The sequence below is a fragment of the Polypterus senegalus genome, chromosome 8, assembly GCF_016835505.1.
Source record: "Polypterus senegalus isolate Bchr_013 chromosome 8, ASM1683550v1, whole genome shotgun sequence".
Classification (NCBI taxonomy): Eukaryota; Metazoa; Chordata; class Cladistia; order Polypteriformes; family Polypteridae; genus Polypterus; species Polypterus senegalus.
Window position 1 is genome coordinate 44,805,053 of NC_053161.1, and position 17,004 is coordinate 44,822,056.

The 17,004-nt window shown below is 34.8% G+C and overlaps 1 protein-coding gene across 2 annotated transcripts in view; it reads left to right on the forward strand.

Moving 5' to 3' along the window:
• cd36 (CD36 molecule (thrombospondin receptor)) overlaps nucleotides 1-17,004 on the forward strand; it is a 70,591-nt gene that overhangs the window by 42,631 nt on the left and 10,956 nt on the right. The window contains exons 7-12 of one of the 2 annotated variants that reach the window (XM_039761053.1): nucleotides 259-328; nucleotides 3,793-3,974; nucleotides 8,458-8,576; nucleotides 11,049-11,122; nucleotides 15,598-15,652; nucleotides 15,744-16,494. In XM_039761053.1, the coding sequence (XP_039616987.1) occupies nucleotides 259-328; nucleotides 3,793-3,974; nucleotides 8,458-8,576; nucleotides 11,049-11,122; nucleotides 15,598-15,652; nucleotides 15,744-15,956 (713 nt within the window). In that variant the 3' untranslated portion in view covers nucleotides 15,957-16,494. Of the gene's footprint in view, nucleotides 1-258; nucleotides 329-3,792; nucleotides 3,975-8,457; nucleotides 8,577-11,048; nucleotides 11,123-15,597; nucleotides 15,653-15,743; nucleotides 16,495-17,004 lie in introns of those variants that run through there. The other variant, XM_039761052.1, reaches the window with a different exon arrangement.

Sequence of the window (17,004 nt, forward strand, 5' to 3'; positions counted from 1 at the left end):
CTGATACTATTAAATGTTATCTAGCATGATATTTCACATACAATTTTTGCAGCTTCACATTGTGAAATTTGAAACAAAGTAGTAATTTATAGCAGACTTGCTTCGTATTGAACTTTGTTAGTAAATAAAACCAACTCTGTTTTCACAAGCAATATTTTCCCTTTTGAAATATTAATTAGACTGCTGGTATTCAAGTATGAAAATTTAAAGCATTGTTTTAACTGTCTGCTTACATTCTGTTAATGGAACACCATGAAGATGGCTCGTCATTCCCTCCTTTCATGGATAAGAAGAAATTATTATACTTCTTCCCTTCAGATATCTGCAGGTGAGGTATTGATTCTGAAAAGTCTTTATTAATAGCTAAGTGTGTGCCATATTTACACTGAAATTTTGATTAATCTGTTTTAGCAAGGCAAGTTAGCTTTTTAAAGTGTAAAATCATGAAATTGCTAATTACGTTGGTTACAGTAAGAGATAATCTACAGATAGAAGATGGAGGCAAGGATAATTGATCATTTAAATGCATAACAATGCAGCAAGTCTTTCATAAAAAATAGAGTGTTACACCATTTCACTCATAATGCATAATATGTACTAAACCAGCATATCCTAATGCAGGAATACTTTCTAAGATGGACATCAATCCCTCACAGGGCACACTCACACACATCTACGTACACTTAAAATCACCATATTAAGATTTTGTAATGAACCCTAAAGACATGTTCTTGGAATGTAAGAGTACCTTGAGAAATATGGGGAAAGGGAGAACAAGCCAACCGCATAACAAAGTTGAGATTTTAAGATGAGACTATAGATTTGCAATTTTAAGGTCATAAAGGAAAGTGTTGTTCCTGCCTTTCTCCCTGTGATTGCTGGGATAGGCTCCAGCAGCAACACAAGCCTACACTGAATAAGCTGGTTAAGAAAAAGGATAGATGGATGGAAGGGAAGCGTAAAGTGTAAAATGTAATATTCTCATTCTTATCAAGAAACAATGCACAAATTATGTTCTTCCAAACGGTTTTTCTTTTTAAAAATACATATTATTAATTGTAATACTCAAACCCCACTAAGATAATTTCTTTTGAGTTCAGCAAAATCACAGAAATGTTGGGGAATTTCAGTGAACTCAGTGAAATGCATTATAGTCAGTCGGGAAGGAAAAACTGAACTAGATTTGAGTGGATCATAATGGTGCAAAGGTCTTTTACGTGTCCCTAACTTCCAGGGAAATGTCTGCCAACTATGCTGGGCAGATTATTGTGGGCAAAAACGTGAACTGAGCTGTTAGGCTGAATTGCATCCCTGAGATAAAAATAATAAAAATAAATATCAGAGCAGTTTAAAATTATTTGCACCCAGTTGGTAGGCAAGAAGCATTATTTCATTCAGGCTAGTTCTCCACAGATGTTATAACTAGAACCGAAAAGTACAGTGTGTAAGCAGAAAATTAACACTGTAGCACATGGATTCCTCACTCCTTCTTGTCTGCATCAACTGCATGGCACTGTAATATGTGTAATTTTATTAAAGGGGAGGGTTCATGCGTTATGTATAGGTCTCATACAAGTCCATGCAAAGAGACATTACATTTAAGACAGGAATACACACATTTCCAGTTTCCTTCTGCATGTGTGCTTTGTATTTAAATGTAATTGAATATTTTCTATTAATTTTGAGCACACCACTATGATCGGTGTTATGTACTCAGGATGGATTGTCCCATCCAACACTGGCTGCTACAGCTCTGTGATGTCACGCTGGCAATGCAAAGCATCATGGAGTAATGGTCTCCAACTCTGATTCTGGAGGGCCGAAGTGGCTGCACACTAGCCCTAATTTTGTTGCTAATTAACTCCTTTTCCTTTCATTTTTAATTGACTTGCTCCCTTGAATTTCTTCATTGTTCCTCTGAATTACTCAGAAATGAAATGTGTAGTGAATGAGCCAACAGAAGACCAACTAAGTCAGAGCCTCAGGCTCCAACCAATTTTACTCCAACCAGTTGCTTAATTAGGCTCTGATTTTTGTTGTTAAATAAACCTGTTCTGTAATTCCTTAACTTGTTGCTGCGCTCATCGTGCAATAGCATACATTTCCAAAATTGCTAATTTTCTCTTTTCTAAAAGCACTGTTAAAATGTTTTGGGGACCAGAGACATCTTTGTTTATTTTCTCATACTATATGATGGACACAGTTTGCTGGTCATGTTTTAGCTCATTTTGTATCTCATTATAGTTTGGCTGCTAATTAAGGAAAAAGAAACAATTAAGTGGTCAGTGTCTTCAAGAGCATTAATTCAAACGAAGTTACTTATCAGCAAAAACTGGTCACTCATTAAGAAAAGGGTTAGAATGAAAACCTGTAGCCACTACACCCCTCCAGGACCACAGTTGGGGACCCCTTTTTCATTGTAAACTAGTTATTTATTTTAAAAGGTGTTACATGTAACTGGAGACTGCTTTACTCAAAGAGTTTTGGGAGTTGGGAACAAACTACCAAGATATGTAGCTGAAGCAGATACCTTGACAACCTTTAAGAAATATCTGGATGAGATATTTGGACAGCTTAGCTATCACCTAAACAAACAAGCCTAATGGACTAAATGGTCTCTTTTTATTTTTCATATTTCTTATATTCTTATATACTAGCTTGAAAACAAATTAAATTAAGAATTGTAAAGCACTTTTGCACTGACAGCATTGCTCTACAGAATTATAAATTATCATAAACAACCACAGAGAGTACCTGCAATCAAATACAATAAAAACAGAATCCATGTGCATAAAGCCTTAGCAGAAAAAGTTAAAAAAAATACATGTAAAATACATGCTGGGGTTGTACACGTCCAACATATTCTTGAAATTAAAGATTTACAGTAGATAGCATTTTATTGTAATTTAAATGGTAGAAGAAATTAACTCAAGTATTTATCGGTATATGCATTGAAAAATTATTTATAAAATAAATCTTAATGGAACAACAAGCTGGTGCAGTGGTTATCACTGCTGCATCATCAATCCAACATCCTGACTTTGAATCTCACATCTACTTCCGTTCTGTGTGGAGTGTGCAGTTTCCATGTTTCCATATGTTGATTTATGATTCTAAGCTGGCCCATTGTAAGTGAGTAAGTATAAATTAGTGCACCCTAAGATTAACTGGCACCCTACCATGAGTTGGCTCCAGTCCTGTGCTCAATGGTCTTTAAAATACTGTAGGCCTGACTTTCAGGCAACCATGAATAATATTAAAGGGGTATTGAAAATGAACAAAAGGATGACATATCTGAACAAACACCAAAACTGAAAACGAACTAATTAATGTTTCTATAGCATATGTTGCCAGTTGTGTTATGGCAGAAAGACAATAAAACTCCTATTATGTTTTGGTGGTGAGTGGTCAGAGAATATTACTGGAAGTGTACTGTTGATTTATATGGAATGAATATCTTTAAGTACTTTTCATTTGGCGTTTAACTGTTATAAATTTCGCTGAATAATGATGAAAAATGTATTCATTTACGCAAACAGAAATGTTGGTAACAGAGCGATATTAACATTCATCAACTTGTCTTTCTGTAATAAGTCTTACTTAATTCCTACCAATTTATGTGAATCTTTAGTTAAGCATACAGAAGCTAACCTATTCATACCAATTACAAGCCTTTATGTAGATTTACTGTGGCTGCTTTGTTAAGTTACATGACTGTCACATTCTGTGTAGAATGTTGTTTGTTAGTATGAACTGATTATCTGATTGATTATAATATCATTTAATTTCCAGGTCCATATATGCTCAATTTGAAAAGGAATTCAAGTTGAAAGGAATTCCTGTCTATCGCTTCAAAATTCCACCAGAAACCTTTGCCTCTCCTAATGCAAATCCTGATAACAAATGTTACTGTAATGAGAAAAAAGATGACTGTGCCTTGGCAGGAATTCTTGATATCAGCAGTTGCAAAGAAGGTAAGTATTGAACAATACTAAAGAAACAATATCTGTAGAGGATGGTTAACAATGAATAGTATGTATTAATATCATACTCAATGCAAATGTCAGGGTAAAATTTATTAACTTTGAATGGAAAGCTCAGTTCTATTACCTATAAAGTTTAGTTAATGTACAATTGTATAATTTCCTTATGTATTTTACATAGAATGCTTTTTAGTTTTCGCTAAGCTACCCTTCACCATATATAAAAAATTAAAATTCCTTCCATCTTCATATCTGATTAATCCAAATCACCACTGTGGGGGATTGAATCTTTCTCAGCAGATATAGCCACACTGAAGGAACCAGTTCTGACTGCACTAATTAGATACCAAGTTATAATAGAACAGAACTCTTAGATTTACAACACTAAATTTACAACACAACATCTTCTAAAACAGAGATTTAAAAATAATGCAATAAAACTTTAAAGGCTGTATTGGATTTAATCAAGGATAAAGCACATGAGTCTTGCAACACAACACTAAAAAAGCCTTTTTTGCTTATTTTTCTTTGCATAAAAATAAGTTTGGAATATAAGTGTTTAAAATAAGTTTAATTTTTTTTGTATATAAAGTTTAAACAAATGATCACATTTTTATGCCATATTATTTTTTACACATCAGTTTTATGTAGCATACCTCAGATCATATTTGACACATTTCTTGCTAAGAATGAATAGATAGCTGAGTTAATATACCAGTAGTATTTTAAGTCTTTGTTTTTACATTTATTCTTTATGGAAATTGAACACAAAGTTGTTAGGAGCTAGATCACGAGAAATTCAATTCAGCCCTATTCCGATAAATTTTATTAAAATGCAAGGCAGCAAAAGAATATATGTAGAAATCCAAGAGTAGGAAGAAAACATATGCATAACATATGGAACCCTTATATAAAGTAGTTTCTTTTGCAGTCATAGTGCTAATTTTGGGTTAACCTTAAGGAAAAATTAAGGAACTGAAGCAATAAATAATGAATGTATCACAAATAAATTCAGAAATGTCCTATGGCCATCAAATGCAAAATGATAACCAGACTGCTAAAGTCCACTGGCCTGTGGGAGGAATTTTAAAGAGACAAATGCTAAACAGTATCAGTAAAATCATATTACAATCTAAATGTATTGTGGCAACTTGATTATACTCTTAGTATACGTGCACCATATTTTTATTCATTTCTGAAGATAAGTATGGCAATAAACATATAAATAACTGCCATTTCACAACTATCACAGGAACTGCCTTGCATTTTTGATGAGGCAGCAATGGATTATTTTCACCTTTGCATGTTCATCACATCCAAAAATTCCAATAAATGAAAGTGTTTGCTAAAGATAAATGACATGACATCTCATGAAAATTAAGGGAATAGTTCTGATACATGCACTTTATTCCCCTTGGCACTTTAAATGCAAATATCAAAGAATTACTTCTGCATTTTTGCTTTCATTATGTGTGACATGCTCATATAAACCCTTCTGTGTCCCACTCAATATATATTGTGATGCACTTCTACGTTTGCCTGCGTCTGGAATATATTCTTAGCAATATCTTGCATTACATTTAACTTTGTGAATATACACTCTATAAAAAAGAAAATATAAAATTATAGATAAATGTATCTCACACAAGTCAACAGATTTTTTTTTTTGTAGTAAAACATTTTGCAACATACTCTATCAATTGGTATTCCATCTAGAAAGAAGATTTGGCTCTATTAAGGGGTATGCACTGGAAAAGGTACACAAATCTTTATCTACAGGCCAGAGAAATCTGTACAATACAGCTATCAAGTCTTGGACATAGTGTGTTGCTACACAAGTCATTGGTACCAAAATAGGTTCTTACAATGACCCAGCAGGTATTCCAGTACACATGTACAATTTATTGCTCTCTTCTGAGGACACACAAGGTTAGAATTATGAGTTGAGTACCTAGAACTCATCTCTCTCTATATAAAATTCAACGTCTGTCTGTATGTCCACAAGAGAACTACTTTAGATCAGGCCATTTTCCATAATTTGCTTGAACATTTCAATTGATTTTGCGACTTCTCATCTCGCTAAGTATCATAGTTCGTTTGCAGTACCGATTTATTTGTGCAAATCTGAGACAGAGGCTACGGGCCGAGGGAAGGGGGGCAGGGCCTTCGTCACTCACGCACCAGGTTTGGGGTGGTTCCTTACCTTACCTTAGCTAGCAAAAGAGAAAACTACTTAACGGATTTAGAACAGGTTTTTTTTCTATAATTTGCTTGAACATTCCAGTTGATTTTGTGACTTCTCTCATGGCGCTAAGATACAATACAATACAATACAATACAACATTTATTTATATAGCAGATTTTCATACAAAAAATGTAGCTCAAAGTGCTTTACATAATGAAAAATAAAAAAAAGAAAATAAAAGACATAGTAGGAAATTAAAATAAGTCAACATTAAATAACAGAATAAGAGTAAGGTCCGATGGCCAGGGTGGACAGAAAAAACAAAAAAAAAACTCCAGACGGCTGTAGAAAAAAAATAAAATCTGCAAGGATTCCAGACCAAGAGACCGCCCAGTCCCCTCTGGGCAATCTACCTAACATAAATGAAACAGTCCTCTTTGTATTTAGGGTTCTCACAGAAGGACTTGATGATGATGGTCATGCAGACTTCTGGTTTTTAGTCCATCAATGTTGGAGCATCATGGTGCTTTGAGTAGGTGGTGGTGGGGCAGGCCACCACCACAGAGAAACCGGAAAAAGAAACAGAAGAGAGATCATAGTTCGCTTGCAGGAGCGATATATTGACGCTAATCCAAGACAGAGGCTATGGGCCGAGGGGAGGGGGAAGCATGATGTTAGGAGCAGGGATGAGCCCTCCTCACTGTCCTGTTTCACTACTACACGGGCAGAGCCGTGGGGGATGGCTAGTTATCAATAAAGAAACTTGCAAATATATACAAATCAAAGAAATTACAGAAAATGTTTTCTTTATTGCTGATTAATAATTTAATGGCACAGGTTTTTGACTGAGCAAAATCATTGTTCAAATTTAAGACAAAAAAAAAAATCTAATCAAGCACAATTCCTAAGAGCTACCTTTGCTCTCCCACATATCTGGCAAATAAGCTCTTCTTGCCACATGCTTTAATATGAGTGTCTGCTGAGATGACATGTCTTTGCACATGCATTCTGCACTTTTAAGAATAATGAGTCTTTAATGGCACTATTTAGTTCTTTACTGGGTTATGTGGTTCCTCTTTGAACTATAGCTTGACAAAGCACTGTTTCATTCTGGGATGAATTCTTTGCATATGAAGCCATTGCTTTGTGCTTTAAAAAACTTTTTAATATGTGGAAAAAAATGAAATCTTTAATATATAGTAGGCCTCAGAACATCAAGAGATTAGGAAAACTGGGCCTTAACCTGTGTTACTAGATACAGTATATGCAGGAAGAGACCTTTTAAAATCGTAAACCATTGGTATTTCACAAATCTGTCACCTTCTAGGGAGGCTCAGTGGTGCACTGGTAGTGCTGCTTCCTCACAGTAAGGAGACCAGGGTTCTTGCCCCGGGTCCTCCTTGCATGAAGTTTGCATGTTCTCCCCATGTGTGTGTGGGTTTCCTCTGGGTACTCCGGTTTCCTCCCACTGTTCAAAGACATGCAAGTTAGGTGGATTGGCGATCCTAAATTGGCCCTGTTTAGTTGGTGTGTGTTATCCTGCGATGGACTGGCTCCCTGTTCAGGGTTTCTTCCTGCCTGGTGCCCTATGCTAGCCGGGATAGGGTCCAGCAGAACACTGCAACCCTGTTCAGAGCAAACTGGTTTGGAAAATGCCTGGCTATTAGCATCTACTCATGGTTATTAACTTTTTAGAGGCTGTTATTGATGTAGATAAATAAAACATTCTTTCTGGAACGTTCATGCAGATGGGTCTTTTGGGAAATAAAAATGGTTCCCCTATGGCATGAAGAACCACAGTGGCACCTTATTATTAACAGTGTGTCATGTACTAATGTCTTCTGCAACAATTTAAAATGTTATCTGTGGCAAGTCTAATCACATCATCAACATGCAGTGCTGCACACAACACAACATTACAAGAAAGAAAATATTCCAAACAAAAGGCTAAACCAAACGCAAAACTTGAACAACAATAGAGAAAAAACACATCTTACTCCAGCCCTGGCTAACATTTAAAGGTAAAAGGATTCCTACTTCCTTATCAAGATTCAGATCAGGTTAAAATATCATTTTAGAATTTTGGTTTTCAAATCTTCTTTTGGGAGCTGTCTGTTTTGCACAGAAATACAGTAACTTACAGAAAAAAAGATAAATGTGCTGTGATTCAATGTTGTGTAACAATATAATGTGAAAAATACCAAGGGGGGTGAATACTTTTTATAGGCACTGTATAAATCTTGTTAATATATTTGTTAATATGTTTAAATGTTTGTTTGTTTTTTCTAGGATTGCCAGTCTATATATCTCTACCTCACTTCTTGTACGGCAATAAGAGTTTATTAAACGAAGTTAAAGGGCTAAATCCAAATGAAGTCGAGCACAGTATTTACCTTGATGTAGAACCTGTAAGCACAGTTACCCTGTTCTGAAAGAAACAATTTTTTTAATAGCATAATATAGAGTGTAGTGTGTAACAAATGTAGCCTGGTGGCACACACCTGTCATCTTTTGTTTTCTGAGTTTGTCAAGGCAAAATTCAGACAATTACTTCTTCTCAGAAGCACATTCTTATTACAGATCACAATATTCTTCCTGCTTTGGAATAATTAAGCTATTACTCCAGCACTTCCGAGAGGTGCTTGCACAGGATGGGAGAAATTCCTTCCTTTAATTGAGCTATTTCTACTCACCACCCAAAGACTCCAGTGTTCTGAGTAAGACCGATTCCTTCATTGATGGAGCTTCTAGCTCAATGAGAGATTAAAAAAAAAAAAATCATTAAACTGTCCTTATCAGTCTCATTTCCCTAGGCAAATGATCATCTCCAGACATTTAAAATATTATTCAAGTTAATTTTACAATAATTAGAAATCTTTAAACTTAACAGTCCCCACCAGTTCTTCCGCCCAGTTAAAGATATTATTAACATTTGCACATTTTCACAAATATACATGATAAGTGCTGTACTTTATGTATGCCTGGTGCATCTGCTAATATATATATGTGCCTATGTATTTGGACATATTTAAGTGATTAAGATATACAGACAATTTGACATTCTATTATTTTTCCTGAATAGACTGCACTACGTGAATATTTTATACTGGATGCTAACTGCTTTATTTAGGTTTATTTATTTAAATATTTTTACTGCACCAAATTTAATGAATCTCTCAGACACCTATCAATGATATACGCAAATATAAATGTACATACAATTTTTAGACGCACTTTATGCCAGCAGGAGTCAATATTGAATAAGGCAGTCTATAAAAGGGTAAATTTTGTATTTCAATGGAGTCAATTTAGAACCACCGATTAATCTAAGGCACATATCTTTGAAATGTCAAAAGAAAAATAAGCACACTCGTGAAAGATCCATAATAGGCAGACTCCACACACTGTGAATACAGTACAGTGCCACCTTGCTACCCTGAAATCTCCAAACTATTGTGCAACTGACGACTTGCATTCAAAAATTAGATATGTGTTTGCTCCCTCAGCTGAGTTTGCAAAATGGCTAAAATTCAATCCACAGGGGGTCTTTGTAATACTGATCAATATTTCCAAACTATAATCTGATATGGTAATTTGGTACATCTGCCATTTTAAAAATTATAATTATTCCAATGACTTTAGACCAGATTATATATTTATGCAAGAATAACAGGTCCATGCCTTATCATGTAATACAATATGATAATTAAGGTGATGTACATACAAAACATTTCTTGATTTAATACAATCGGGCATGTCTGAGAAAACAAAATGTATGGACTGGAGCCAGAGATGCAGAACAGTGTTATACCAATCACTGCATTTAGTGCTTTTACTTTATAATATCACAAAAAAAGACAATAAGGTGATTCTCAATACATACTTCTACTGCATCTTCAAATACAAAATCTGAATTACAGAACAATTTCTGGCATGTGAAATTGCTGTTAGTGCCCATATCTCTATCCATGTACAGAAAACTGGTTCACATTTGCACTGTTGAACAAACCCTTATTATCAATAGTGACAATGGCTTTAAAGTACTAACAAGCAGTACATATTGTATAAAATGTTTCTATTGCTTTATATATTCTTCTGTTTCCAGAAAAATAAAACATGACATTTGGTGCTTATAATCAAGCATTCAGGAAAAACTCTATTGCTGACTAGAGCCCTAGCTGGAGATTTGTCAAGTGAGAGGAACATTGCTATTTAGCTTAACACTTTGTGCCTGATACTTTGAACTGTGTAATTTCAAAATTTCCAAGCACAGAGTTCAAACCAAAATGTTTAGTGTCAGTTTCACATTGACAGGATATTGTTAGATCCTTTCCTTCCTCTGTGTAAGTTATTTTACTTCAAACTTGACCGAAGTTAATAAAGAAGATACTCTTTTTGTTGAATTCGGTCTCTTTTTATCTAAAGCTAGATGTCACAGTCCTCTTTACTTGCACTTACATGGTAAATAGAAATTAAAGCGTATCTACAAGAGATGATTTATATGAGGGATGTTCAAAAGGTTTCCCCATTTTTATATTTTCATTGGAAATGAAAGGAGTAGTAATTGGGCATTAAAAAGATGGTATGACACTGGGAAAATTGCATCGCAAATGAAGGTGACTATGTAGAAAAGTAATGTAATTTGTTTTTGAAATTCTTAATAAATAGAAATAAAAAAAGTGCCCGGAACATTTTGAATGTCCCTTGTCACAATTTTTATCTTAGTAATTTTTATTTTGGGTATAAACTAAATAAACAAAAGGAAGAACAAATATATAGCTGTTTTAGTTTTAAATACATAAAATTTAACCTGTAATGTAAATTTAAATAAATATGTATTTGTGTATTTTGTAATGTGTATTTCTTTTTTTTTTTTTTAGATGACTGGATTTTCATTATCATTTGCTAAACGACTACAAATAAACTTTAAGATTTCACCAGAAAAAAAAATTGAGTATGTTAAAATAAATCCACCCCTTTTTAAATTATTATTGCTGTATAATGTCTTATAGTTGAAATTAGTTATTGTTAACATTAGTATTAAGTAGAGAAGCACAGTGGTGTCTTATGGATCCAGCATTCTGGGTCTGAATCCTGCATCCGGTGGTATGACATATATACACTACACCTTTCCTCTTGTCGTCATTGCTTCTACAGTTTTCCTCCCACATCCCAAAGACATATGTGATAGGTGGAACTGGAAATTTTAAAATGGCCCGATATCTGTGTGTGTAGGCACTGCAAAGCAATGCACAGCCTGTCATTCTTTTCACTTAATTGGGTTTGTGATTTCTGCAAAAATGATTTGCACTATAAAATTGTTTCCTGTTTTCAGGTTGTTGCTATGAATAGTGTGTATCTATTACCACAAATGTCATCTTACCAAAAATGAATGTATATATTTCTGTCCAACTGCACTGCTAAAGAAAAAACAGAATTTGACAAGGGAAAGACACATTTCCAATGATGCATTCATGTCATATAGGAGCAATTATAAGTAAAAAAAAAATACTTGCTTTGAAAAAATACATTCGCATTAGGATCCAATTAGTAAATACAATTCTGGGCAATCAACATCTCACAATTGCTAACCTTTGCCACCATTCAGACATCTCAACAGCAGTATGTTTGGAATGAGGGGTGCGAAATTCTCATCCTATTATGAGTTTTAATCTGAGTGTCAATGTAAGTGGTTAAAATAAGGGATTAAGTAGTTAGTCTGGCTAGGCGTTGTATGTTTTTTGTGTCTTACCCTTTGCTTGCAGATGGTGGAGATAGGTTTACCTAAAGAAACTTTTTAGGTTAGCCACAAAAAATATTACATGTTCACATATGTATTCTACAGTAGTACCCACATGGACATGTAATAAAATCCCATTATTGTAGTGACTGTGGGAATTTGAAAATTACCTATATTTTTCTATAGTGAACGGTCTAATGAGGCTACAATGTTTGAATGTTACCAAGTCACCCCTCCAAGTTTTCAAGTCACGTTTTGAATAACTCCGATATTTCAGCAAAAATACTACTTATAAGTTCATTTTCTCCATTCATTCCTGACTCTGAGAAAATGGCCAATGTGTAATGAAATGCATAGAGAAAAATGTAAATGCATTTCTTTCAGCTTAAACTAACAAAATAAATAAACTTTCTTAATAGAGCCAACTTTAATCCTGTTGATCTACAGTCTAACTGTAGAAATAGATAAACAAGATGACTAGTAGAGCTCTTGATTCACCACTCCTGAAAAGTACGAATTACAACCCAGACATCTCAGCAGTTTCATATTGGTGCATGGGATGGAAAAGAGTGAGATAAATCTCTTGTAAGACGGTTAAATAAACAACTATTATATTTCATAATCACATACATTAAATAAGACCTTTTGTCATGTATACTGCATTCATATTTCTGACATTTCACTGAATGCTACAGTAGGCAAAGCAGTTCAAATAGTTAAAATATCAAAAAGTACACTACTATAAATTGTATCAGCCTACCTTTGGTAAAATTATTATTTTATTATCTCTGCTTACGATTCTATCACCTGTCCATTGAAAGAAATACAGCCCTTTTACTTTTGCAGAAAACCATGCAGTAAAACTGTCAGTAGGTGATTTCTGCTGCAAAATTCTTTGCTACACAAACTTTCTAGAAATTAAAAAATGAATTGGAGAGTTACAAGGATTGTTTGCAAGCTGCAGGTATTTTGAATAACATTTTTTGTAATAAAATAATTTTTCTTTGGTTTTACTACACAAAATAATTACCACTTGCAAAATAATAATGAGTACAGTTTTGCAAGTTACTAAGAGAATTTTGTTTGCGTACAGTAAATAAATATTTATATCATTATAACCACCTGTAAGAGACTCTCTGAATGCAACACTTGTTTTGAAAATATTATATTATATTAATATTACAATGGAATGGAATGATATTAAAATGAAATGTATTAATAAATGAGGCTCCTAGAAACTATTCAAATCATCATAAAAAAACTGAAATGCTTTTGCGGACATGCTCTCCCCCTATGTCTATCAGTGGGTAAGCGAGTTTCTCTCTCGTTTGTCTTTCTTCGGCAGTTTCACTTTGGTGATGGAGTTGCTTTCTTTCAGCTTCATGCTGTAGCCTCGTACTTCGTTCTTCTTCAGACTTGTTAACTTGGGGCCGCCTTGCTGGCTCTTTGAACTTCATACTGTAGCCTCACATTTCCGGGCCAGACAGACACACACACTTCCACGTGTAGACATTTATATATAAGATATCTCACAAATTCTTTTCATGATACTCCATTAAAAGTCATTGTCAAACCTCTTCATTTAGCTGTTTTTAAAATCTATCCTCAGGTGTTTTGAAAATATTTAACTATATCTATTGATACAACTGCCAATAGTGACAGGGAATGTCCATTGCCAATAACTGCTACCTATACACTCACAAACTCTTATTCATCAGTCAGGGTGTACTGTATGTCCTCAGGTTTGCACACACAACAGAGAAGACCCATTCCAGTAGTGAAATATGCTGATTATTTGTCAGTTATGATGTGTATTTCTAGACCTGTAATTGATATTCTGCCAGTTCAACAAACCTAAACAAATCGGGTCTTTCATGATCTTTGAAAACAGAGGAGTGCAATTTGCATCACAAAAGTTCTTTGTTTTTAAAACTGTATGTGACATTTTTTTCTAGTTATATTTTTTCAACATTGATTTTTAGAGACTTTAGTTTTCTTTTAACAATCAGGTGAATTATTACCGTTAGATTTCTTTGGAACATAGTGGACTGGAATCCTTCATCAAAATTAAATCAATTGTTACATTGGTCAGCTGCTGCCTCTGATGTATAGAGTAAGGGGTTCAAATACTGGGTCCTGCCTATGTGGATTGGGCACACTTCTCTTTTTTATCTGGTTCTGCTCACTTATCCCAATGGTTATCAATGACTCAAATGATGCAGTGTTTGTGTGTAAGTATTCTCTATGTTGGAGTGGCTCCTCATCCACTGTGGGTTTCTACCTTGCATCTATTGCTGAAATTGGCAGTGTTAAATTTAGAAAATACATGAATGGGAGGAATAGGTAAAATGGTATTACTAGCAGCTTTGTCATAATAATGTAGTGATTTGTGTTGCTTTCTTACAGTTCCAGAGTTATTGTTGTTTGTGTAAATGCATGTGTCCTGCCCAGGTCCGTCTTAACAATATTATAGGCCACCAAGCAAAGCAGTGCACTGGGGCCCCTTACCTACACAATCACTTGGCAAGTTGCAACATACATAGATTAGCAAGGGGTCCCTATTCTTGTGGGGCCGCCAGTCAACTGCCCAGTGTGCCCAAGCATTAAGACAGAAATGGATTAGATGGGTTCAGGAAATGAATAGATGGACGAAACTGTCTAATAATAATAACTCAACAGATACTAATTAGTCACACTAACACCCTAATCAACCTAACCAACATATCTTTTGGATGTGGGAGAAAAACTGTATTTTAATTAAAAACTGATATATATGCACTCATATAATAAGTCTCATCACATTTTTAAAAGCTAATGTTACACTAATATTTATAAAGAATAATAATAATAATAATAATAATTCATTTTATTTATATAGTGTCTTTCCCAAGGGTATATGTAACATTGGAAAGAATGAAAAGTTTTCCTGAATAGAACAATGAAACAGAAAACAAAGCATTAAATAGAATAAAGGACAATAAACCAGAGTAAAATACTAAATTCAATACTAAAAGGAAACACCTAACAAATAACCTCATTTGTGATATAACAGACACACAAATTATCTTGAGCACCTGGACAGAGAGGTAAACTGAAAGAAAGGGCAGAATGTTACGTTAAAAGCCTCCCTAAATAGACGAGTTTTACGTTGTTTTTTTAAAAGAATGAATGGAGTCAGCTGATCTAATTAATTTTGGGATGTCATTCCAAAATCTGGGCGCTATGGAGCTGAAGGCCCTGTCACCCATAGAGTGCAGGTTAGTGTGGGGCACAACAGGATTGCCAGAATCAGAGGACCATAGTGGGCAAACAGGAGCATAGTGATAGAGAAGGTCACTGATGTAGTCCGGTGCAAGGCCATTTAAAGCTTTGTAGGTTATTAATAGATTGATAGATATAATTTTATATTAAATCCTGTAAGACACACAGAGCCAGTGAAGACGGAGCAGGATGAGTGTGATGTGCTTACTGTTGCTCATTTGTGTAAGGACTCTTGAATCAACTGGAGCTGTGATATAATATTAGAAGGGCCACCTGCCTGCAGCAAGTTACAATAATTGATGCGGGATGTGATAAAAACATGGGCAAGTTTCTCAGCATTAGAAAAGGAGAGGAATGAGCAAACACGGGATATGTTACGAATGACAATGTATATTCTTTTCTAATACACTTCTCTTACAATTTTACAGTGCTCTGTCAAAAATAAAAAAGCCTATAATTTTTCCATTACTGTGGCTAAATGAGGTAAGCAAGCTGCATGCAGCCAATAGTGCTTTTGGAATAAATTAATTTTAGGCTCAGTTTGCAACTCTTTAATGTCCTGTCTGTCTCCTAGACTGCATCGCTTGATGATGCCACAGCAGAAGAACTAAAGGCATCATTGAATTCCAAAGTACAGCTTCTAGGAATTGTTGAACTTTCATTCATTTGCATAGGAGTGGGGATTTTCTTTGGATGTATAGTTGCACTTTTGGTCATGGATAGAAAACAAAAGAAGAAAAAAGGTGAGAAAATAATTATTGTGTTTAAAATGGAAATAATATACTGAGTGAAAAACGTATTAATTCATTCAATAATATGCATTATACACTGATCAGCCACAACATTAAAACAACTGACAGGTTAAGTGAATAACATTAATTATCTTGTTACACTGGCACCTGTCAAGGGGTGGGATATATTAGGCAGCAAGTGAACAGTCTGTTATTGAAGGTGATGTGTTTTTGACACAGGGAAAATGTGCAAGCTTAAAGGCAAGGGCAAATTTGTGATGGCTAAATGACTGGGTCAGGGCATCTCCAAAACGGTAGGTCTTGTGAGGTGTTACAATTATGCAGTGGTTATTACATACCAAAAGTAACCTAAGGAACACTGGCGACAGGGTCATGGGAGCCCAAGGCTTATTGATGCACTTGGGGATCGAAGGCTACCACAGAAGAGCTACTGTAGAACAAATTGCTTCAAGCTTAATGCTGGCCATGATAAAAAGGTGTCAGAACATACTGTGAATTTCAGCTTCCTCCATATGAGGCTGTATAGTTGCAGATGGGGACTGGGCGGTCTCTTGGTCTGGAATCCCTACAGATTTTTTTTTTTTCTCCAGCTCTTGGAGTTTTTTTTTTGTTTTTTCTGTCCACCCTGGCCATCGGACCTTACTTATTCTATGTTAATTAATGTTGACTTATGTTTATTTTTAATTGTGTCTTCTATTTTTCTATTCTTCATTTTGTAAAGCACTTTGAGCTACATTTTTTTGTATGAAAATGTGCTATATAAATAAATGTTGATTGACTGATTGATGGGTCAGAGCTGAATTCTGTTCTACAGGATAATACACTCTGCTGCACTGCAAAAAAATGTTCAGGAATGGTTTGATGAACAAGACAAAGAGATCAGGGTATTGACTTGGCCTTCAAATTCCCCACATCATTTTTCTGATCAAACATTTGTGGGATGGGCTGGGAAAAAAAGTTTGATTGATGTAGGCCCCACCTTGCAAATTACAGAACTTAAAACATCTACTGCTAACAACTGGGATTTTGTGGAGTCCATGCCTTGACAGGTCAGAGCTATTTCGGTGACACGAGGGCGAACTA